This window comes from Onychomys torridus, chromosome 23 (genome assembly GCF_903995425.1).
Source record: "Onychomys torridus chromosome 23, mOncTor1.1, whole genome shotgun sequence".
Classification (NCBI taxonomy): Eukaryota; Metazoa; Chordata; class Mammalia; order Rodentia; family Cricetidae; genus Onychomys; species Onychomys torridus.
In genome coordinates, this window is record NC_050465.1 from 38,904,400 (window position 1) to 38,921,566 (window position 17,167).

Consider the following 17,167-nt stretch of genomic DNA (forward strand, 5'->3'; position numbering starts at 1 on the left):
GTACCACTTAGGTGGAAAATAGCTGCAGATGATTTCCAAACTGCAGTGGCTCAGCACATAGGAGCCTGTTTCTTGACTTGGAGGAGTTACCTGTGATCCAGGCAATCTCCAGGTGTGGGCAGCAGTTAAGCCTTGTGGCCCCTAAACCTCAACACAGGAGTCTACAGTTTTGATGGCAGGAAGTACCTTGGAAAACCTCACAGTGGCAGCTACATAAATACATTCGACTAGCCAAGTCAGGTCTGTGCCCATTACCTTCACTCTAAATGCACATCAAAAGGGAAGAAAACTGAAATATTGGTAAGTATCATTTTCTAACTTGTCTCTCCAAGAAAAATGGAAAATTCTGAATAAATATGAAAAAGTTGTAAGACAGAAGGCTAAGGTATAGATAGAGCATGATATGGAGGCTTAACCATGATTTAAAAACAAACAATAAATAAAGCCAAAAGAAAAAATATCCCCCGACACCCACAAAAAAACACCTCAGCCTATGAACTCCCACCTTCAAAAGGAAATGAATATAGTAATATTTTATCTATTTGATAGTTTAATCTATTATCGGATTAAAGTGTCAAGTTTCAAACACGTAAGCTGAAGAAGGTTCTATGCAGATGAAGCTGTCACAATTAGGAGACGGTTCATTAACCACCTTACTGACAGGAGAAAGGCCATGAAGTGAGCAGTTCAAGCAATCCCTCCGCCTTTAAATGGGAAGTAAACTTCTGAAGCTTCCAACTAAAGTTGTCTCCAAAGTTATTCTTTTAAATGTCATCAAAGGGTACATTTAATTAGGTTCACAAACACCAAACAAGTGTTCATTTACTTCAGCCCCAGAAAACAGGGCAGAATTGTGATTTTTCATAGGCCATAGACACTTTGTAGGCTACTTCCTCTATTAAAAAATGTTTGAAAACATACTCTACAATTGTTTTATATAAAGATAAATCTAATACAGGCTGGACTATATTCTGACTAAAAAGTTAAAACATATAGACAGACCGCTATGCCTAAGCTATCTGGGCCCTGGCTAAGCCCTGCAGGGCACTAGCTGAGCAGGCTATTGGCTCAGAGGAAGAAATATCTCTACCTCGGATTATCACTGACAGGTGTAGAAAACACTTTTATATATGATTTTCACCATTTAAATTCTGCTTTTATATGGGGGAAGAGTAGGAATATAAGCATTTTCTTGGAAAAAATTCAAATTGTGGACACTGGGTTTTGAAGTAAGTATGTAAAACTTCAATTTGTTTGTGACGATGGTTATGGTAGTTCTCCATCACCCTACTGCTCACATTATACTGACAGCTCTGAAGATAGGAGTCAACAGGTTTCAGCAAATTCACGTTCTGTAGACGGTAATACAAGTGAGGACATTGAGTAAATGGTGAAATGGCAGGTGTGTCACTTTGCTGGCTGTATAGTCCGTATTTAAAGAAGTTAAAATAACAGTACTAGCATTGTCCTCTGCTGTGGATGTCGCTCTGTGTAAATAAAGTTCTGATTGGCCAGTGGCTAGGCAGGAAGTATAGGCGGGACAAGAGAGAAGAGAATTCTGGGAAGTAGAAGGTTGGAGAGAGACACCGCCAGCCGCCGCCATGAAAAGCAGCAAAATGTAAAGACACTGGTAAGCCACACGCCATGTGGCAAAGTATAGATTAACAGAAATGGGTTAATTTAAGATAGAAAAGGTAGATAACAAGCAGCCTGCCACGGCCATACAGTTTATAAGCTATATAAGTTTCTGTGTGCTTTCTTGGTTGGGTCTGAGCGACTGTGGGACTGGCGGGTAAGAGAGATTTGTCTTGACTGGGCCAGGCAGGAAAACTCTAACTACAAATGGCGTCCAACGTGTTGGCAAGAGTTTCCACCTAAAACCTGAGAAAAAAGATTCTAAAGCAGAGCTAAAAACAGCTCCCTAATTGTCTCTCTCAAGTTAGCGGCAGCCTGCCAGTTAGAGCTACTATGGCGGGTTCCTGGCGTGTATGTCTGACCTGCACTGTGGCAGGAATGAGGAATCTATAAGCGACACTTTACTCTGCTGCATGGTGGATTTAGCCTTTGGTAGTTAAAAAAAAAAAAAAAAAGATTTCTGGGCTATGTGCTGCTTTAATAGAACTGCTTCTGATAGTTGATGGTACACATGGCTCCAGACCCAGAGCTGGCAGTAAACTGTACCACCGCCATGTTGGGAAGCCAGCAGCCACAACAGCATTTCAGTCTTACAAAGATGGATATTATACAGAGAATCTGGTTTATGTTGTCTTTGGGATTTTTAACTGCAGAAAAAGATTTGATCGTAAAAGCTGTTGAGTTAAACAAATATGTAAATTTTAAAGGTACCTTGACTTCAAAATTTGGATATAAGGATATGTTGCTTTGGAAAAGAGTCTCTGCTTTTGTTTCCACAGAAAGCAAGAGGCTGTGGATTTGTTCCAGATTAAGATACATCAGGTTTGATCAGCCAAGACCACCTGAAAGGTCTCCAATGACACCATGGCCCAGATGATCTGACATCCAGAATGGTTTCAAGGCAACTGGCTCAGAAGTTTACCTTCACGGACTACTCCATAATCCTAAAATTTTCTTTATGTTCCCATAAGATACAGCGTCCCCCTCCAGCAGGAAGTAGTAAGAAAAACTACGCCCAAATTCCCAGCTGGCTTTGGAGATGGAATTGGCTCACTCCTTCTGTAAACCCAAGTACATTGTTATAAGTAAAGGTTAAGAGCTTCTTGTGTCCCAAATCAGAAGAGCCCTCTGGTATGGGACAGAGAAAAACCACTATTTTATTTAAAACAGTTTGATTATAAATACAATCTCTTTCTAAAGATAAAAAGGTGATATGATATAGATATGATAGGATGAAAGGGTAGATTAATGAACTTACTTCTAAAGAGCAACAACTCATTTAAAATGTTTTACATTGGTATAGATTTTAGTCTATTGATACAAACTTAAAGTTAATTTTGTTATACTGTGTGTATATTTCTACTCTTGTTTAGGGTATTATGTTTGTACAGCTCATTTAAAATTGAAATGGATAATTAAAAATAGATTAATAATTAGTCATCTATGATAATCATATTCGTAACCATGTTAGTTAAGTCTTCTAGGTATACACAGAAATATTTTAGATAGATAGTTAATCTTCAAATACTTCAAAGACCTACAGAATATGGCATTTAAAATACTTTTAAAATTTAGACTTTCTGGACAGTGAGACATGTCTGCTCCTGGCAGCACCGATTTACTTCAGAGAGGAAGATGGGCATTGAAGACACTTTATATGGAGTTTATCTTCACCTTGGCAAAAATAGCCATTTAGGCAAGAAACTGTTCTTGCCTGGACTGCTCGATCAACTGGACATGCAGGACCTATAGAAAGGTGACCACTGAGCTTTGCTTGACAAAATGGTCCTTCAGGTTCCTGCTTCACAGAGGAAACTGCCAGACATTCTACAGGACACTGAGAGAAGTGACCGAGAGACTCTACCCCTGTGGGCTGAAGACAAATGCCCCAACTTTACAAAGGAACATTAGGTGACTGTCCAGGCTGCCAGCTGTCTCTGTCTACTCTTGCAAGACTCCTGAAAAATGCTTACATCCTTCTCCCGGTTCTCAGGTAATATTATATCCTTCTGAGGTCTTTGATGTGGTTGAAGACTAGATAGTTATAATTTCCTCAATTATGATAAAAGAGAAGTTAGATATAAAACCTTAGACTCACAAATATAAGATAGATAGGACATCTTCTTTAATATTGTAACTGTAATTCTTGCTAGATAATTGTTTTGTTATATGTAATTGTACTATGTAAAAGTTAAAACTTTCCTTTAAAAAAAAGAAAAGGGGAAGTGCTGTGGATGTCGCTCTGTGTAAATAAAGTTCTGATTGGCCAGTGGCTAGGCAGGAAGTATAGGCGGGACAAGAGAGAAGAGAATTCTGGGAAGTAGAAGGTTGGAGAGAGACACCGCCAGCCGCCGCCATGAGAAGCAACATGTAAAGACACTGGTAAGCCACACGCCATGTGGCAAAGTATAGATTAACAGAAATGGGTTAATTTAAGATAGAAAAGGTAGATAACAAGCAGCCTGCCACGGCCATACAGTTTATAAGCTATATAAGTTTCTGTGTGCTTTCTTGGTTGGGTCTGAGCGACTGTGGGACTGGCGGGTAAGAGAGATTTGTCTTGACTGGGCCAGGCAGGAAAACTCTAGCTACAGTCCTCTGTGACACAATGGCTGAAGTCTTAATATTTTACATATTGTCTAAATGTTGAGTGTGTGTGTGTGTGTGTATGTGTGTGTGTGTGTGTGTGTGTGGTGTGTAAATATAGACCTGCACTTAGAGAAAACACTCTAGATGTTCTGAAATATAAACTTGAAGTTAATGCCATTGACTAGTCTCACCAAAGTAATAAAATAAAATAAAAATAAGGCTACAGTATGAAAAGAGAGAAGTCTGTGAGGCAGAGGAACCATAAATCACAAAGAATAATCATAAAAAAATAACACTAACAATACATTCTACTAGCTGTTAATCCAGATGGTTTAAGTAAATGTAGATATATTTTAGGGAGTCCATTAGAAGGAAGTCGAATGACTTCTGCAGATTCCTCCACCCACCCTGAACCTATGAAGAAATGCAAAGTTGACTGTGCAGAGACCGGGCAGGATGAGAGCTGTTCTCGAAGCCCACTTTTACCTTGTCTGGCCTCAAGCAACGAATAATAAGCATCCTTTGGAAGTCATTTGCTTTATTCTCCCAGTCTTCTGGAAACATCTCATGGTGTGGCTCCTAAAATTGTGGTACATAAGACAATGTCAGAAATTATTTCTAAAAGTAATACTATTTTACTAACAATCATATTCTTAGAGAAGACACATGACTCTTAAAATCAGAACATTTGTGTAAATTTTATTTACGCTCTTGGAAAATCAGTGTCGATATGAATACTTTTGAAATTTAAGATCAAGCTATGTGGTTTCTCTCCATGGCTCAACACAGTGAATGCAACTGTGATTTTAAACTAAAAAGAAATACTCACTAAAAGATGTTCCTAGGAACTATTTTCATCAGCAACAAGGATAAATCCAAAGTAGACCCATCCCAAATGAGTGAATGCCATCTAATGTATGACAGGTAGCCAAGTACGATGCTGGTTAGCCCAGCTGCCAGCCCCTCCCCCACCCATGCAGCCACCTACCCAGCTCTCTCTGTTCAGATACAACTGTCTCTACACAGAGCAGCTACCTATTTTCTTCAAGCATAGTAAAAATCATAAGAACAGAAACAAAGGAATAGAAAACAGTAACTGGGAACTGGAAATTTTTTTAACCTTTATGCCAAACTAAAGCCGAAAAATGTAAGAAGTGCTGCTTATCTCAAAAGGAGAAACAAACTGCTTTTTGGCATGTGTTAACTTCCAGTATCTAATTAGAAAGTCGGGGCTTTATAAAAATTGTTTTGAAATGCCAGCTTTCCCCTTTCCTCCAATTATAAAAGTATTCATGAGCTTATATTCTGCATTCAGAAAATCTAAACAGTTGTTTGATAAAATTTTAATTCATCTCCTATAATGATTGCTCAAATTTAAATGGAAAAGGAAAAGAAACACTTGCTAAGGAAATTCAGTAAAACATTTTTATATGCCATGTGGTGCAAAGTTTTACATCTTTGGAGTTTGGGTAGAATTAGAAACAGTACCATCATCTTAGACGGTGGGGATAATGGGAATCAAAATTTGTATTTTAACTGCTGACCAGTTGCTGAAAGCTTATGAAATCTTGCTTCTATACAAAGGCAAAGATGTCCTTTGTAACATTATTATCATCTTCGTTTATAAGCTTTGGAATAAGATGAAGGGTGGAAACATACCAAACTATCATATACTTTCTTCCACCCATCCTTTAGGCGCATAAACTCTCTGCGAATGGTCTTGAAGGCAGGTAAGTCATCCAGTCGGCAGATCTCATCCCAGGACTTTTGAGGAAGCCACGTGCAAGGATTCGTATGAGGATTGTCCAACCCAATGCCACCAGTGAGCAGAAATCTCCACTCTGCTTTGTTAATCTGTGGAAAACAAACACGGGAGAAAGTCATGTAGAAAATTCCTAGTCAGTTTCCAGCCTTGCAGAAGTCCTTTCAGATTCTCATGACATTCCACAGCCAATAGGGCTCTCCATTTAGTCACGAAAAATCCAAGTACCGAATATGACTAGTTAAAATAAAAATGGTCCCATTTAAATAGCTGTTTTTGATAATTTTCTCCAGAATTACTAGCTTATACATGAAGACATGAGTCTATTCTACTTGAATAACATATGTCCCTCAAAGTGGTTGCTTATAGTTCCAAATATTGGCTCTGAAAATTCATAGGCAGATAGAAGATCAACAATCTATCATACCCTCATTTATCCTCTATAAAATATGAGTTGCTATGAAATGTTTACAAGAAATACAAGGAAAAATAATAAACTTTTTCCTAATTCTATCAGAATATTACCATATGAAATTTTACAAATCTTAAAAACATAAATATGTAAAAAGACTATGATGTTTCTCTTTTATTTGTAAAGTATATCCTGTCTTCCAGATAAAAAGAATTTAAAGTTAGGTTGCATTTGCATAAGATGGTTAAAGCCAGATGGCTAGATTTGAGTAACTTGCTTAAAAGTGAGAATAAATTATTTGGTAATGTTAAATGCATGGTCACACGAGATTCCAATAGAATAAGCTTTTTATTTATTTATTTGTTTGTTTGTTTGTTTGTTTGTTTGTTTTAAACACAGGGCAATGCTACACAGATAAGGTTGTCCTCAGACTCACTGTATAGTCAGTCTATGGTGTGCTCAGACTCACAATCCTCTGCCCCAGCTTCCCAAGTGTGAGGATTACAGCTGTGTATTTCTACACTAGGCTCTAGAAACAGATTTTTAAACTAAAATACATAAAAGTTTACATGATAGTAACATACTCTGTTCTTAAATTGATGTTTATTACTATGAAATTCAGTCACATAATGTCTTGCCTTGCCTTAATTTCTTTTATAATTATATGCATATGTACATATTCCCATTCAGATTAGTAAATTAATAAATCAATGATATCACGATGGTGTTACATAGCTAGACAAGCATAGTCAGGCTTGGAGGATATGGACGATGGACTGACTCCCCATTCATGGCAAGCTTTAGAGCCCATCTTCAATTTGGCGCACGCCTTTAATCCCAGCACTCGGGAGGCAGAGCCAGGTGGATCTCCGTGAGTTCGAGGCCAGTCTGGGCTACCACGTCAGCACCAGAAAAGGCACAAAGCTACACAGAGAAACCCTGTCTCGAAAAACCAAAAAATGTGGAGACTGAGGGCTATTCTGGGAAAGCTATTCCTCCTGATTATAAGAACTCAATTTCTACCTCTGTCCATGACATTCTAACCTGCCCCCAAAGATTAGAAGATTGCATACTATTATTTCCTCCTGTAATAGTTAATACAACTGGGCCTGGAGTTGTAATCCCTCTGAGTTAACTTTTGAGCTGTATCACCGAGACACAGAGAATCTCAGCCGCTGGCATCCCGTCACGGTACAGGTACACCCGTGAGACCATCCTCCTGTAACAACAGCTTTTGTGCTCTTACAAAGCGAACCCTTACTGACCGCATTGTCGTGTATCAGCAGATTCACAGTGAGACAAAAGGAAAACAGCATCTTGTCCTTCTCAAAGAGTGACCGGCAGATGTTGACGTAGAGTGAGTAGGTGAAGTGATCCCTGAGAATCTGGAGCCTGAGGACCAACACAGGGAGGACGGAGAATAAACACAAACGTGATCACCATGGGGGAGGTGCATTTTACTGTTGACGGGTTTTTTAACTTAATCTTTCCTTTAGAAAAAAGCGCTTGGCATCTTAATCCACTAAAATATTCATAGACTTTTTAACTACAAAGAATTGTATTGGGGGTAAAGTTTGATCTCTTTACAAAGTAAATACTTAGGTATATTTTATATTAAATGAATAAAATTAATAACTTACATTATATGAATGGCAAAGCCTGATGCTGTGCTATAATGCACATGAATCTATCAAAGCTAGAAAAATCAGTAGATTTGATTAAACTGCATCTCTGTCACAGAGAGAAAACATGGACACATAAATAATCGGTGTAATGTGTGCGAGCCACAGGCATAATTCCTAATGTCAATAAAAGGCTTCATTTATTTTAACATAACTATTATATGAAATAATCATTGAAATCCAAATTTTAAAATGCATTCTTTGCATAGACATAAAAACTATAATTTAAACTCCTATTGACTGAAAAAAATTGTAGAGAGCTAATGACTGACATGGGGACTAAGGGCTCAAACCTTCTAAGGAGATCAATCATCTGAAGGAAAACACCACATAGTTTATGAGTAATCAGATTATGCTGGTGTTTCTTAATGGATTAAGGAAAACATATCTATCCATCTGTGACAAGATTGTAGCTATTTTCGGACTACTGTCCTTGGCTTCAACTCATCCTAATTGGTGTTTTCTTTTTCATTTCTGGTCTCATTTCCTTAACTATTTTATCCCACACTAGCACTGCCATCACAAGAATGATAGCAAATTGATGCATTTTATTCCAAGCTGAGAATTCTGAAGAAAAAAAAAAAAAAAACAACAGTGTAGGAAGACAAAAGTTCCTGAGATGCAACTGAGGTTTAGATTTTAAAAAACATTCTATTCCCGTTTCCACTGTCATGTCCACCGGTCTTTTCACACATGAAATCTGTCTGTCCTGTGGCAGTATAACATAAGGTGGTTCAGAATTGGTCTTCCTAGAAGGGAGTGACAAAGGTACACTCCAGGGAAAATTTCCTCCTGTGGATAAGAAGAACAAGGGGAAATTATATGAATTACCAAAATGCTAAAGGTGGGGGACGAACAGCCCCCACTGTCAGCAGCCTCTGGGGATCCCTTGCATTGTTAGGCTTTGATACTAAACCAAGTTTCTGGACTGGTCAGTCGATGAAGCAGAGTTGGTGATTTTATTAAAGTCATTTTAATACAGGATTAGCATGAAGTTTGAGAGACACTCCGGAGCTTCCCAGGGGAGAGCAGGGGACAGACAGTAAGAGAGACCCAAGTGTAGGCACAGCCTTCGCAGAGGGAAGCAAGCCGCTGACTGTCTTGGCATTAGCCGTATATATCATTTTGGTGGTTCTCAAGCTGAATCTCAAAGGGTTACCAAAAAGGGCTTTTCGTTGTTGTTTTTTCTCTCATACTCTGAGAGATACGGGAGGTGGCTCCAAAGGTGCCTTCAATGGGATGACCTGATGGGGTAAGACCAGCAGTCACTGGTGTTGTACAAGGTGCCTTTATAAATGGGGTTTCTAGTGTAGTGTCTAGAAACTGCAGGTTCTAGCTGGGAAGGGAGAAAGGCCTGATGATATCGTTAGTGGTGCCGGAATTCTTGCTCTGCTGCTGGTGACAAGCTCCTCTCCCCTTCCATGTCCTCTCGGCTTGCCCTATCCTCGTCCTTCCTCCAGAACTATTACAGGCTCAAATTCAGTCTCACTAGTGAAAAAGTGTAGAGTAAAATACTGAGTTTTAATGATATATTCCAGTGGGGCTAAGAGATTAAAAATCATCATTCAGTGTTACTGAGTAATAAAAAGATAGGAGACAATTCATGGTTCTCTAATGGAGTTATATATTTGAGTAAACTTATAGGAAAGAAAATTCAATGAGGAAAATAGTTAACAGTGTGGCTATTTGTCATTATTATAACAATATTTATAATGCCTATAAGTCTTACCAAATTCTATACTCAACATACTCTATTGTGCAGCAACTAAAAATTTTGTTACAGAGGAATATTGATAGAAGAAAGGGAAATAAAAACACTCTATGTACATGCATGCTTACACACATGTGTGCCTACATATATACACATATGTAGATAAAGTTGCCATTTGGCCCCTTTAATAAAACAATACCTACTGTATTTGTTTGTTTGCTGTAATTCTCTTTAATCTTTGATGAACAGTTAGCTTTTTAACTGAAAACTCTTGAAATTGACAACTTTTGCTGGAAGAAAAGTTAATAGGACAAGACAGACGACTTTTGGTGTAACAAGAAAGCACATACAAATATTGGCCCCATTGGTTCCATTCCTGGATCTCCAGCCACCACAGAGGTACATGAAACTGCACCAAAGGCCACCCACAGGAACGCTCAGGGCAGCAAACATTCATTGTGGCCCTAGACTGGAAGCCAATATTCTCAACAGCAGGAGGGATCAATACTTTCAGTAGAGTGGCAGGCCAAGCAACTATTTCAAACTTAAAGTCGAAGAAGGGTTTCTTTGTCCTATTGAAGATAAAGAGACAGCTTCCCCCTCCTCCTTCTTTCTTAGAGCCTCACATTACAGAATCTAAAAATGTCAAGTACTTTCTACTCTCTGAGGCTTTTCAATCTTTTGATTTTATTTGTTGTCTGTGTGTGAGAGAAGTGCTGGAGCATGTGTGCCACAGAGCACCTGGGGAGCTCCAAGGACAACTCCCAGGAGTCTGTTCTCTCCTCCCACCATGGGCTTGAAGATGGAACTCCAGGCAGGTTGGCAAAGCAAGTGCTTTTATCTAATAAGCATCTGTGTCAGCTGTGACATGCGGCTGGCCCCAAGACTTGAAAAAAAAAAAAAAATCAGCAGCCCTCTTAACATACAAATGATAAACGGACTAAGGAAGAAATCAGGGAACCAACACCCTTCACAACAGCCACCAATAATAGAAAATATCTTGGGGTATATGGATATTTTATTTGTGCTGAAATGTGATTTAATTTGTATGTTAATAAATAAAGTTGCCTGGGGGTCAGAGCTAATAGCAAGCCATTTAGCAGAAGTCTGGCAGTGATAGCACACGCCCTTAATCCAATCACATGGCAGGCAGGGTCTGTGTGTTCAAGGATACAGCCAGCTTGGAGATACACACCTTTAATCTCAATACCAACCATAGAGACCTGGAGGTCTGTATAGACAGGCAGTGACGAAGAGGTCATGTGGTTGGGTTTAGAACCAATGAGAAGGCAGAACAGAAAGTCAATAAGAAATACAGACACACAGGAAGTAGGTCTCTTTCTCAGAGGAAGGACGGCAGCGGGTGATAAGAAGGAGGTTTTAGTCTCAGTTCTTAGCTACTACTCTCTGACTTCTGGGCTTTTAACTCTGCATTTGGCTCTGTGTTTCTCATTTATTAAGATCATTCAGAATTACATCTACAGGGGTAACTCTAACCAAGCAAGTGAAAGACTTGTTTGACAAGAACTTCAATTCTCTGAAAAAAGAAATCAGAGAAGACATCAGAAGATGGAAAGATCTCCCATGCTCATGGATAGGTAAGATTAACATAGTAAAAATGGTGATCTTACCAAAAGCAATCTACAGATTCAATGCAACCCCCATCAAAATCCCAACACAATTCTTCACAGATCTTGAAAGAGCAATACTCAACTTCATATGAAAAACAAAAATGCAGGATAGCTAAAACAATCCTGTACAATAAAAGAACTTCCAGATGTATCATCCACCCATGACTTCAAGCTCTACTACAGAGCTACAGCAATAAAAAAAAAAAAAAAAAAAAAAAAACAAAAAAAACCCAGCATGGTATTTTCATTAAAATTCAGGTTTAAAATTAAAATTAATGGAATCAAATTGAAGACCCAGATGTAAATTCACACACCTACAAACACCTGAATTTTCAACAAAGCCAAAATTATACAATGGAAAAAAGAAAGCATCTTCAGCAAATGGTCCTGGCATAACTGGATGTTGACATGTAGAAGAATGTAAATAGATCCATATCTATCACCCCCTACAAAACTCAAGTCCAAGTGGATCAAAGACCTCAACATAAATCCAGTGACACTGAACCTGAAAGAAGAGAAAGAGGGAAGCAGCCTTGAGCACATTGGCATAGGAGACAACTTCCTGAACAGAACATCAATAGCATGGGCACTAAGATTGATAATTAACAAAATGGGACCTCATGAAACTGAAAAGCTTCTGTAAGACAAAAGACAGCATCCATAGAACAAAATGACAACCTACAGAATGGGAAAAGATCTTCCACCAACCCCCACATCTGATTTCCAAAATTTATAAAGAACTCAAGAATCTCAACATAAAAACAACAACAAAAACCCAAACAATCTATTTAAAAAATGGGGTACATATCTAAACAGAGAATTTTCAACCGAAGAATCTCAAATGGCCAAGAAACACTTAAAGAAATGTTCAACAGCCTTAGCCATCAGGGAAATGCAAATCAAAATGATTCTGAGATTCCATCTTATACCTCTCAGAATGACTAAGATCAAAAACACAAGTGACAGCTCATGCTGGAGAGGATACAGAGCAGGAGACCACTCATCCATTGTGGGTGGGAGGGCAAATACATACAGCCACTTTGGAAATCCTACCTAGAGACCCAGTTATATCACTCTTGGGCATACACCCAAAGGATGCTCCATCATACCACAAGAACATTTGCCCAATTATGTTCATAGAAGCTTTATTCATAATAACCAGAACCTGGAAACAACCTAGATGCCCTTCAACCAAAGAATGGAAAGAAAATGTGATATATTTACACAATGGAGTATTACTCAGATGTTAAAAACAATGACATCATGAAATTTGGAAGAAAATGGATGGAAACAGAAAAACCATCCTGAGTGAGGTAACCCTGACCCAGAAAGATAAACACGGTAAGTACTTGCTTATAAGATATAAAGTAAAGGATAATCATGCTATAATCCATAGACCCAGAGAGGCTAAGTAACAAGGAGGGCCCAACAGGGAACACATGGATCTCCCTGGGGAAGGGAAATAGAAGAGTTCTTGTGAATGGACTGGGGACAGGTGGGGATGGGAACATAGGGGATTTTGTTGGGGAGTGGGTAGAGGGGAAGAGTATTGAAAGATATGACTGGAAATGGGGAGCATTTTGGGATCCAGTAGAAACCTGGTGTAAAGGAAACTCCAATGAATCTACAAGGATAACCCCAGCTAAGTAAGACTCCTAGCACTAGTGGATATGTAACCTGAAATGGCCATCTTCCATGACCAGGCAAAACTTCCAGTGGAGGGACTGGGACACCAACCCACCCACCCAACCTTTCACCTACAATATGTCCTGCCTATGGGATGTGCTGGGGTAAGGTTGGTCTAGAGATTGGGTAGTGGCCAACCAATGACTGGTTCAGCTGGAAACCCGCGTTAGGAGAGTGAGCCCACCCCTGACACTGCCTGGAGTGCAAGGAGGATGACCCAGAGACCTAGGACAGAACCAAACACAATTGGAGAAAAAGAACGTCAATGTAATGAAGCCTAATGATATTCTGTTATATGTATAGATTGGTGACTACCCCAACTGCCATCAGGGAGCCTTTATCCAGTAACTGATTGAAGCAGATACAGAGACCCACTACCAAACATTAGCCTGAGCTTGGGGAATGCTTCTGAAGAGAGGGAGAAAGTGTTATATAAGCGGAGGGGTCAAGGACATCATGAGAAAATTCACAGAATCAACTAACCTGACTCATAGGAGCTCACAGAGTCTGAACCAACAACCAAGAAGCTTGCATGGGACTGACCTAGGCTCTCTGTATATATGTGACCATTGTGTAGCTTGGTCTACTTGTAGGATACCTAACAATGGGAGCAAGGGCTGTCCCTAACACTTTGGCTAGCTTTTGGGATCCTATTCCTCAAACTGGGTGTTCAGTTGGAACCTCCAGGTAACTCCTTCTTGATCCAGAAAACCGCATTTCTCTCTCTCTCCAAACCCCACCTTCTCAGAGAATCTCCAAGAAAGAAAAGATGCCAAGCCCCTCCCCCCCTGAAGTTGCCATTATCCCAAGTCCCCACCTAACGTGCTCAGCTTTTGACCATACTTGGGCACAAACCCAGTTTGTGGCAGGTACGTCATCACCCCTTGCCTACAAGTTACATAAGCTCCCTGCTTTTGTTTGGCATGTGACTTCTCTAGCCCCAATCTCTGAGGCTGGAGTACTCATCCAGGAGTTGCTTTGCTCAAATAAACCCGTTCTTTTGCCTTTTCAGTTCAGCTTGACCTGGCTTACTGCTTCGGCAAAGAAACCTATTATTGCATTCCAGAAGACCTATGACTGGGTCACCTTGCCCAGCCTTGATATAAGGAGAGGTAATTAGTCCTACAGTAACTTGATATGCCATGCTTTGTTGATACCCATGGGAGGCCTGGCCTGCCCCTTTCTGAACAGAAACAGAGGAGGAGTGGATTGGTCGGGGAGAGGGAGAGGAGGAGGGAGAGGAAAATGCATTCGGGGGATAAAATAAATAAATTTAAGTTTAAAAATCACTTCAAAACCTAGTTAGGAATTGCTTTACTATTATCATTATTATTATTATTATTATCATTATCATTATCATTATTATCATTATTTATTATTATGGTTTTGCAAGACAGGGTTTCTCTGTGCATCCTTGGCTGTCCTGGAACTCCCTCTGTAGACCAGGCTGCCCTTGAACTCACAGACATCCGCCTACCTCTGCCTCCCGAGTGCTGGGATTAAAGGCTTGCGCCCAGCAGGACTTGCTTTAAGATCCGGGAATGTCGTACATGTCTGCCAAGGTCCTAGAAGCCATTACTCTGAAACACAAACCCAGTGTCTGTGGCAGGGCAGGGGCTAACTAACTTCAGCAGGCTCCTTGCTTTAAGATGCAAAGATGTCTCTTCCCCCCTGGTGAAGTTAATTCTAACACAGATGGTCCCTCAGTTAGCCAGGGAGGATGAACTAAGTGTGACTTCATGCTTGGTTACTAAAAGGGGTGAGATGCCTTCCTGGCTTTGCAATCTCTCTACAGATTGCCTGATGCACAGCACACTGGTTTAATGTGTGTTCCGTTTTCAGACAAGGCCTTTCTGGAGAGGACTCTGCGTTAGGAGAAGATTTAGACTTTAATTATCCTGCCTAACAATAGGCACACAATGGAGAACCATTTAAAAATGAAAGCAGAGAAAACACTGCACACTGGAGGGTTCCACTGATAAGGGTCTAAGTGGAAATGCCAGCCCAGGAGAACACATGCGGTGATCCTATTGAGACAGGCTTCCAAAACAGGAAAACTGATCCGTGGTGCCACAGGTTAGACAACAGCGGTCTTGGGGTTGGGGGGGGAGGGTGAGACGGGGGTGCAGGGGGGGGGAGCCCCGCAGGGGCAGTCAATGGCTGCAAGGGATGAGATCAGGTCTCCAGATGCTGATGAGGCTCTCTGTCCTGAGCTGGGTGTTAGTGACACAGGTATGCTCCCTTCTGAAGATTCATTTCTGCATATTTCTATAGGCACACTGCTATCTTCAGGAATGATTTTAAATGTATCTTCTCTATTAGTCTTCCTATACTTTATATTTACAGTAGTCACACACACGGTTCTGGTTGCTTACAGATAAAACATTTTCACTACAAATAAAAAGCTGTGTTTGTTTCCTACATTATTATCCAAATCTTATATTGAGGTAAAAGAAATTTGATTTCTTTGAATTTCAAGGGCTTCACTTCTGTCGTGAAGAAACAAACACCTTGGACAAGTTCTAATTTGGTGTAACAAGAAAAGGGGAAAAATAAAAAGTATGTTTGAAGCATAGTCAACAGTAAGTAAGATGTTCTCTATAGATAGTCATAATATAAAAAGAAAAGCAATGGCAGGTTTTTGTTTTGCCCTGGTACCTGGCAGAGTTTCCATGTAGTCCACCCAAAAGTTTTGGAGGTAGCTCAGAGTGTCCACTATCACTGGAGGATACATCTCTCTCCACTCCTGTGGTCGGTAAGGTAGTCTGCAAATGGGAACTAGAGCTAAAAAGGCTTCCCTTTTTTTAGGACTGTATGACAGTCCTACAGCTCAGTGAACAGTTGCTTCCCAGACTGAAGTTACACGCATCTGCTCTATTCTAACTCCCCAGTTTACTCCTGGGAAAAAGATGCCTGCAGCTCACTGTAGGCTCATGATTGCGACGTTCACGCCATCCTGAAAGACCAACCAATGCCATCATTTTCACTAACTTGGAATTAATTAATTCCTTTACATACCTTTTGGATAAGACTTCTGATTTCTCTGAATTTTCAATGGACAGGATGAACAGGTTAATGAACCAGATCAGGGAATACTGGTACATGGGCTCGATGTTGGCTAAGTCAGCAATGGAGAAAAACAGGATGGAGGAATGGACGGCAATGGGGCGGTAGCCCATGCGGGTGTTATCAATCTTTTTCTCTGTCTCCTCGGCTATTTCCTGCTTTTGAGAAATTTCATTAGCCAAAGCCTTGGAAGAAGATAATATCTTAATTGCAGTCTCATCTTCTAATATATTGCCTTCGGAAGATGAAAGGACTTCCAAAATCTTGTCTTCTATTTCTTTTAACTGCCTGAAATGGAGCACAGTTTTCTCAGAACAGAAAGAAATGATTTAAAAGTGCTTCAAATACACCGTCTTCTCTTAGAAACAGACCTTGTAACCTACAGAAATGCATCACATCATGACAGATGTCTGGAAAAGGGATGCTTCAAAATTAACTTCTTATCTTGTGAAATGTCACAGACATTGCCTCCCTGCCCCATCTCCCTTGCTAATGATCATTCATGTGATACCTTGACAGAAACGTGACAAGCCAGTCTCCTTGGCCACCCAGTACCTCAGCTCAGAGCGAACTCGGGGTACCACTCCATTTACTTCCTGTACTTTTACATGACTTTGAGACCCTTACTGTGATATAGATACTCTTGTGGAGAGGAAAGAGCAGCAGTGAAGGGTAAGGTTTTCAGCTTTCAGCTCTTGCTCTGACCTCTTGGCTTTTAACTCTGCAATTGGCTCTGTGTTTCTTATTTAACAAGACGGTCACATCTACAACTGTGAGTAGAAAGTGGGTAATTACATTTGTGCATTCATTCATACCATGCTCCAAAGAACACAGGTCACCTTGGTCACACAGTGAACGCACAAATGTTCGTGCAGCGCCTTTGCTGAGGAACTGAAAACCCACAGCCAAGTCTGTGGCAAGTCTTCTAGTTCTTTCAATGTCTGAGAAAAAGACTCAGGAATGTAGTTCTCTAAATCAATACAGGGGCTCTGT

At 40.1% G+C, this 17,167-nt stretch overlaps 1 protein-coding gene across 1 annotated transcript in view; it reads right to left on the reverse strand.

Annotated features, from left to right (window-relative positions):
* The window catches only part of Dnah7 (dynein axonemal heavy chain 7), a 253,668-nt gene that overhangs the window by 41,781 nt on the left and 194,720 nt on the right, over positions 1–17,167 (reverse strand). The window contains 4 exon segments of the mRNA XM_036172739.1: positions 4,711–4,803; positions 5,884–6,078; positions 7,664–7,790; positions 16,127–16,462. Of these exon segments, the coding sequence (XP_036028632.1) occupies positions 4,711–4,803; positions 5,884–6,078; positions 7,664–7,790; positions 16,127–16,462 (751 nt within the window).